Source organism: Pollachius pollachius, assembly GCF_949987615.1.
Source record: "Pollachius pollachius genome assembly, chromosome: 9".
In the NCBI taxonomy this organism is placed as follows: domain Eukaryota; kingdom Metazoa; phylum Chordata; class Actinopteri; order Gadiformes; family Gadidae; genus Pollachius; species Pollachius pollachius.
This window is the reverse complement of record NC_136942.1, coordinates 13053663-13062159: the sequence shown is the minus strand read 5'-3', so window position 1 is coordinate 13062159 and position 8497 is coordinate 13053663. Positions and strand designations below refer to the sequence as shown.

At 40.8% G+C, this 8497-nt stretch overlaps 1 protein-coding gene across 5 annotated transcripts in view; it reads left to right on the top strand.

The window, feature by feature from the left end:
• Positions 1-61: 61 nt before the first annotated feature.
• wnk1a (WNK lysine deficient protein kinase 1a) overlaps positions 62-8497 on the top strand; it is a 28342-nt gene continuing 19906 nt past the window's right edge. For 4 of the 5 annotated variants that reach the window (XM_079742674.1, XM_079742673.1, XM_079742672.1 and 1 more), the window contains exons 1-2: positions 549-680; positions 1637-2845. In XM_079742674.1, coding sequence (XP_079598800.1) covers positions 2096-2845 — 750 coding nt within the window. In that variant the 5' untranslated portion in view covers positions 549-680; positions 1637-2095. Of the gene's footprint in view, positions 224-548; positions 681-1636; positions 2846-8497 lie in introns of those variants that run through there. The other variant, XM_079742671.1, reaches the window with a different exon arrangement.

The window sequence follows — 8497 nt, the reverse complement described above, 5'->3', positions numbered from 1 at the left end:
GTAGGCGAATCCATGTCTAGCGCATGCGTTGTTCTAGCTCAGAAAAAAAGAAACCTTTCCTTCGACGAATTTGGATTGTGATTAAGGGTTTCATTATCTTTAAAATGGACTAGTCTACCTCGTGTATATTTGTATGCTTTAGACATTGGCATTATGTGGTCGGAGTTTACGGCGACAGAGCTGGTACTAAAGAACATTTTTGCCGAGAGTGTACAATACTGAGGTAAGTCACATCGCGTCCAACCGGTGCCGTTGCAGCTACATCATGTAGTTGCTAGATGTTAGCCTTATCTGTAGTCAGTTAACGGTAGTTGTGTTGCGACACAGGCTCAAATTCAAACGGGAGAAAATATTAACGGTCGTATTATGATAACGTAGAATCCAGTGAATACTGTGAGCTAATTATTTTTGATTGACGTCAAAAGACCAAAAACAATACTCAGCATACATGATCACGGGGCTGGGGGGCGGGTCTAGATCTGGGCCATCTTGGTGGTCATGAGGAAGACCCGCCTTGCTAATGCTGGCTAGTCAGCTAGCTAGTAAGACAGCCTGCTAGCGGTGGCATTGCTTCTGTCACGGTTTGGTAGCATTCCAACCGGTATGCCAGACGAACGTGTCCGGTGGTGTTAACAGCAACGGTTGTGGTCCTATGATAATGGAATTTCGATATCGAGAGGGTAAGATGAGTTGTCAACAATTGATTCGTTAAATCTTAAATGTAGCAATGTTCTTTAAATCGCAACGAATTAAAGTGTTAAGGCAAGAACTGATGCGTCAACCAGTTACGTTAGCCAATTGGCTAACGTCAGTGGCTAGCTATGTTAAACCAGCAAGCTAACAAAGAACCATCGGTCTTCCGTGCTTTTTATTCAAGGATGTTGCTATCCCAATTCCTTCTTAACATGGGCCTTATGGTCATAAAATTGACTACACAGACACATTTGGGTTGAAGAATAAGCTGCTTCTATTCTCTATTATTTAGTTTGGTTTCCTGTAGCAGAACCTTTCGCGGTGACCCAGTTGCGTTATGGTTTTTCGTAGCCTAACTATTTGCCAGTGACAGTTATATCCATAACTTAGTAGAAAGTGTTCTGTAATTTATTTATGATGGTAGGATGTAGTTGCGTATTATTGCCAAACCCAAACTGTACTCAATATCAACAGTTATATTGAGTAATCCCTTAATCAAATGTTTAACGTTACCTATTAGCTCAAACCAGGGATGGAGTACATGCCGCCCAATAAGGGTTACGAAGTGATGAGCTGGACGTGGAATGCATGCTATAACTTGCTGTTATAGTAGTTTCAAACACACCCGTTTGAGTATCTAGACAATTGGTGATGTTGTGTATGCTATGGTATTTCTGTAATTTGGCCACGTATACTCACTCAAGGTGTGTGTGTGTGTCTATATATATATATATATATATAATACACACACGATATGTTTGAGGATATTAATTGTAAACCTACTATGTTTGAAGAATGCAAGTATTTGACTTCTACTTGTTGACTTGCAATTTAGCTACTGTTGAAGCACACTAAATCATTATGGCGTTGAAATTATTGAATGTGTATAGCATTTTTATTATTCAGTTTGCAAATCATTTTTATATATGGTTTTCTCTTGCAGGGATATCAGACTGGAACAAATCGAGTGGGTGCGACCTGTCAGCTGTTGACTATACAGCAGAGTTTGGCCGCTGGAGCAAGCGCTGCCACTTTCTATCTGCTTTCAAGTGATTCCTTATGTTGAATAGAAAACGGTCTCCTTGTCCCACAGGATGGATGGTGTGGATTTAAAAAGCCTTAAGTGTCATCATCAGGGCTCTCGCTTTTATAAGGGTGTTCTATTTTTTTCTATTTATAAAAGAACACCGCCGCTTCAAAGCCTTGTATCTCTATCTTGCATACAGAGCAATGCTCTTTAAGCATTAAGAAGACAAGACGAGAGGAGTTGCGGCACGTTGTTGCTGCTCTTTTTTTTGTTTAATTTCTGGAATTGATAGTGCTTCATTGATTTCTGAATGGAGATAGTGGAACTGTCTTGTTAATTCCGCAGCCAAGTGTACGTGCTCACGCTTGCTGTGGGATGTCGGAGAAGTCAGGTGACAACATGGTGAAGTTCTTGGCTCCCCCCCAGAAGATGGGAACTGGGTCTGGGTCTGATTCCATGGTGGCTGATCGGCTGACAACAGAAGTGAGGAGGCGCCACCATACTATGGAGCGGGAGCGGTGTAACCAAGAGCATCGGTTTCTACGCCGCAGTGTCATCAGCGACTCCAATGCTACAGCTTTGGACCTTCCTCTGCCCAACAAGGTCCCACAGTGTCACCTGGCCTCCTCTGCCCACGCCCTCCAGGTGGATGTAGTGCTGGCCGTGAGCGAGGACTCTGTGAAGCGCGAGGGTCGAGGCAGGGATGGTGAGAAGGCAAAAGTGAATGAGTTGGCGGCAGAGAAGACGGTTGCTTTAGTACAAGACCTCTGTGATGGAGGAGTACTGGTAACGGCTCACTGCATACCCACCATCAACACAGAACCACCAAGTAGATGTGAAGTGGAGGACAGGCCTGAGCTGAAGTCGGAGCGGGAGGGAGAGGAGCCAGGCGCCGAGGAGGAAGTTAAAGAATCAGCCAAGGCAAGAGCTGAGGCAGTGCTGAGGGAAGCGGAGTACAAGAAAGTACAAGATGACATAGAGGAGGCCGAGACGAAAGCAGTGGGCACATCACCAGACGGCCGTTTTCTAAAGTTTGATATTGAGATCGGGCGCGGCTCCTTTAAGACTGTATACAAGGGTTTGGACACGGAGACGACAGTGGAGGTGGCATGGTGTGAGCTCCAGGTAGGACAATACCCTGATCATCATTACTGATGGTTCTAAACACACCTTTTAACTCTCCCTTTTATTTATAACAAACGTGTAGCTATTGTTTAATATGACTTTATAGGCCAACGTGTATTTTAAACACGTCGTGTACACTGCAAATGTTCTCCTTATATCGTCCTTCTAAGGAAGAGGCTTGATTATCACAATTGAGATACATACAATTTTTTACAAAAATGCTGCCATATAGAAGATTTATGTTAAATCATAGACGTGAAATGAGCTATACATACAGCCTTTAAATTGCCATTAAAGTGTAGTTTATAGTCTACCATAAAATCCAATCAGATAGTCCAAATAAAATTAGAAGGCATTGATGAATGTTGAGCAACAGCTGATTTATTCAAAGCCATGATTGGGATATTATTATTTTGAACCTTAGCATTAGCCGTTGGCTGGATGGAAAAGTGCCAAAGTAATTTCCTTCCTGATTGTTCCTTCAGCTGTAGCCTCTGTCATTTCCCTTCAGAACTCCGGCTCACTCATGGCTCACATTTCCTCTTTTTGTTTCACTTTGCATCATATTGTTGCCGGGTTAAGAGTTTGCTGCACCCGCGGAAGGTCATTTTACGCATTTCACATAATTGTCATCCTTCTCATGCCTTAACACCTGTAACGGTTGGCCATATTGCTGGTTGAGAAAGGCATTTTAGAAGGATCTACCTGGTCTTTTTTCTCTGCCATTGATGTATATATTACCACCAATAAGCACATCCTTTGTGGGTTTAGTTAACACAATCTTTATCTAATGACAGAGCTGCAGCTGTTTATAGTTGTGGTATGTGAGGCCTACTGGAGTTACTGCAACATTTTAAAGTCTATTGTCTATTTAAATGGATGTTAGTTCAGGATAGTTCAAAAAGGCAAAGCTTCTTCGTATTCTAAAGGGCCAGCCTTTGGTTTAAATGGGCTATGGGAATATTTACCATGTTTTAATTATTTCCCATATTGAAAGCAGAAGCAAGAAATTGCGGGGTTAGCTTATATAAGTGTGACTATTTACTTTACCATTTAAAAAATATATATGCAACGTTGCTGAAACGATTACATTGCCTTCAGTAACATTCGACTTGACATTCACTGAAGGTTGTGTTTGCCTTTTCCGTTTTTCCTGTCTGAGCTGACAGACAACTCACACAGCAGTGCCTTAGGAGTGCAGTTGGCGAGACACACACACACACAATGTCAGGACTAGAGCTTATAACTGTGGCCCCTCAATCCTCACATGGAGAGGATCTGGAGCATGCTCCGCCAATGCACGTCTCCTCTGGATGTTAAATGGTTCAACCTCACAACCAGGAATTTCTAATCCTCTGTGTGAAGTAAAGTGCAGCAGAGGTGCCTGCCAAGGCATGTTTCTTCTCTCGTCGTCTTGATATTTCCACATAATATTCCTCTTTTTAGCACTGCATTGGTCCTGAACTTTTTTGAAATCCTGCTTTTTTTACAATTTTCTTTTGTCCACATATTCTTTTGGTTTGGCCTATTCTCACTCTTTTTTTCCTTTTTCTCTCAATTGGCTCACTATCTGTTCTGTTAGCAAAGGAATGCATATTTCTTTGGTATTTTACCACATCAAAATGCTGGTTTGTGATCTCTTTTAAATGAAGTCTTTCAGCTGTTCCAGGCAGGTTAGATGAATGACTATGAGGGCAAGGTGGTTGGATTATTTATATTTCAAAATAATCAAACCACCTCGGCGATTTCTGGTTTCCTTGAGTCATGTTTGAACTCGAACACCTGTCAACACTTCACTTTAACTGGTGCAACAGTCCAACCAGCATCTAGTATTCCAGCCAGCAAAAGCTTATTGGACACTGTGTAAATTGTTTGCCTACATGTATTTGTATGGTGCCTTTGGCAGTCTTTTGGTCCTTACATGTTTATTTGATCATTTTAGGTGAGCAAACTAACTTTTATTTATTTTAACAAGTTAATGGAGAGGAATTTGCCTCTATACATCTTCAAACTCCAACTAGGGAAACTTGTATTGCCCTTCTGTTAACGCGATAAGAAGTTGTGTCACATGGATTTAAAACCAGTTCCCAAGGGCACAAAGTGCACGTTGAAATTCTAACTCTTATTTTCCAGAATAGTTTCCTTTGGCAACGGTGACTAATGCTTAACTGCATGAAAGCAAAGGTTTTTTTTTTTTTTTTTTTAATGTGGTCCATGTCAGATAAACTTATTGTACTAACTACGACTCTGCATCCATGTCGTGTATATTTTAAAACACATGGCCTACCTCGTATAAGATCAACAATATTAGCTTGCAATATAAGTTTTAGCTTGTGAGCTAACCGGTCTGGTGGGCGTTCCAATTGCAACCAGATGGTCTTCTCCAGTACCCATAATGCGCGATTATGCTCTTTTGACAGGGGATATCTTAATCGTGTTACATTCAATGAACGGACATAACTTGTAGTAAAGGTTTTTATGCATAATTTCTTTGTCAAAGAAGTTTGACATTCTAAGGATTCCAATAGACACCAAAACAAAGCAGTGTTTCCCCCAGCACTGTATGGCCTTAACAACAATAGGACAATATTTATTTATTTATTTTTAAAATTTTATTTAATTATTATGCATTAACAAAGCACACAATTCTTTATGTCCACTGGTTCTTGGAATTCATAAGCATCCATTGCTCTACCTCACCATGCGAAACCACTTTGGTTTGGTTCATATATCGCTTAGCCGCCATGTTTGAGCCGTAAGTAGGTCAGCATGCAGAGGAAGTGAACGTTGGATTTTGGGACCTCCCCCTTTCCCCCTCGTTCATCCATCCTTAACAAACCGTGTCATATCCAATTCTCTGTCTGCCAAGCCCCCTTCCTTCTCAAATTGGCAGACGACCAGCATTGAAAGATGAACAGTGAAACCACAGGCATCCTTTGGACGCTGTGGCTCTGCGAGCGACTGCCTACATTCCCTGAATGCCATACCTCGGTTATCTCAATCCACTGGCTTTTCACGTGGTAGAGCTTCTTCTTGTCATAAAAATCTGAAAGAATTGCTCTTGTGGAATATACTCTTCTAGTGTGATGGACCAACAAATCAATGGTTTGAGATGTTTTTAGAATCAAACACTATGCACTTTAATTTGGGATGTTTGAGTCTGTCACCTTCATTTCCCACTTAACCATATTCCTATAATCACATTACTAAGATCAAACTTAAGCGAAGCCACCGTGTTCTCTCGCCTGACCAATTAAAAATTTGGAATGAAAATTCCATGACCATGGTTCTATTCAAGGCTAGCGTCTCTAATTCTCAGTACTCCTCACAACAGGGCCCTGACGTAGGCCGCCCAAAGCATGATCACAGACCTTCCTCACCCTGTTCATTTTTAGATTCACTTGGTTATTTATGGACATTTCTGCCTTGCAGCAGCATGCGCCCCTTCCAAGCTCGCCCTCTCTGTAGCTTTGTGACAGTCGAATCACTATGGGTTCAATTAGATTCTTTGCAGCACCATAGTTCATTATTTGTTTTTTAAATGGTGAGGAGTATTTGTATCTTTCAGGATATGCTTTTGCTGACTACAGTTTATAACTCGTTTTATATTCTCATGACATGTAAAACCACTTAAAACGAGGCCGATGCACTATGAATGCCAAAGGATATAAGGTATGCATCAGTCATGACCATTGCTTGACCTTAATCATTTGTACTGTCAAGAGTTACTGTGACTCATTTCCTGCCCTGTCAGAAATATTTTGGATTTATGAAACCAGGTATGGAATGTGTTTGAGATATCTTAAGCCCTGTCCCATTACCTTCCCTACACCCTATGACTCCATTTTGAGGCATTCTTTGAGGTAGTGGTCCCTCCGAAATGAGCGGAGGGATACAGAGTCAGACATTTGAACAGCTTGCCCAGATATTGCAAATTGCAAACTTGAATAAACATTTGACATGATGAATAAATTGCATGCAATTATTAGTTTTGTTGATTACACTAAGACAATCATACTGATTTGATAAATAATATTTTTAAGATATTATCATTAGTGTTGTTGCAAAGAAAGCCACACTATTGTAGTCTTGTTTTATAATTGTATTTAGCCTTAAAGAGGCTTTAGTCTTAGAGGTTGTTTCCCTGTTCCATAACTAAATGTAGGCTCACTCTCACGCAATCTATTATACATTGAGTATAAGTCGATGTAGTTTACCACCATGGACTGTGTGCTGAGAAACGTAAATAGGCTTGGTTATTACTTCCACCATGTCCTACAAGTACAGTGCAGTGGTCATGTTGAGTATTGGTGTCTACAATGATACCTTATTGTGATTGTGATTGACACCATGTTTTATAATGTACTTTTGATTATTATTATTATTAAATGCTATACACACTGATTCACAATAACTGACTTGACTGATCGGGGAAGCTAGCATTATTGATATCAATAGGGGGGGATTATGGGCCACAACACTTGACTTGCAGGCCTATTGATAATAGCCTTCATGGTGCTGTGTAGGAGTGCGCTACCCTATCCTATCTCTAATCTGATCCATTACAAACACCTAATGAGAGGAAAGTTACTGTGTTCCTAACATGATGGCAGAACTGAACTTCTGTACATGCTGTTCGTACTCTATCTCCTAGGGCATAGTTATTCTAGGCGTAAGGCACCGCTAACAATCTTAACCACATCCCTTTTATAAGATAAGCTAACCTGTAAGCATTACCTTTGCAATAACTTGATGGAAGTGATAAGATTGTTCTCTCCTCTCAATACAACCGGTTTCATTATTATGTATTTTTTATAAATATTAATTATAAAAAATTATTAATTTAATATTATGGAAGATGTTATTTAGGATTCTGCTTGGCTGTCTCCATGTAGTGATTTGTAAAGTGATGTTGAGTTAGCTGCAACTGTTTCATTGACACTTATAGATAAAGCCTCTTGTTCATTTATTATGCCATCTTTCAATCTGCTGGTTATAACATAGTTCATTTTGGCTTTTAACCATAATGGGAAGCAGGAAGGCAGTGTGGGACAGCTGCTCAAAGTCCCCAGAGTGAGGAGTGTAGGGGAGCGAAAACGGACAGGGGGTGTATGGCTTGTGATCGTCAGCCCATGCCCTTTCAGGCACACGGCTCGTGACCCAGAGCGGCTGCGCAGGTTTTGCATGACTGGTCGCACATGGTGGGTAGAAGAAGAAAAGGCATGAGGATCTGTGAAAAGTAGGTCAGTTGGTCAGAGAGCTGAAGACCACTAGTTGTTCGTGCTCACCCCTCCTCATACAGATCACACTCTCTGCCATTGTTAATTGCCTAACTTGCCTTGTCTAAAGATCTCAACAATATCTCACTCCATCTGGGCGAAATCTTAAACAGATACCGCAATGCCCTCGACAGTAGGGTTGCATCAAATCCACTTTTTCTCAGACCAAGTATGAGTATTTTATTTGGGAAACTGCCAATACGGAGTACCGATACGACTAGTTAATAATACCGTAACAGTTTAAAGAGCCAGAGAACCCTCGGTTTCAGTGGGAATTCAAACAAATCAAAAAAAAAATAACATTAGCATTGTTGTGTATGAGCGTTATAATGTAAATGAGTGATATTGTTTTTGACATGTACCTCACACCATA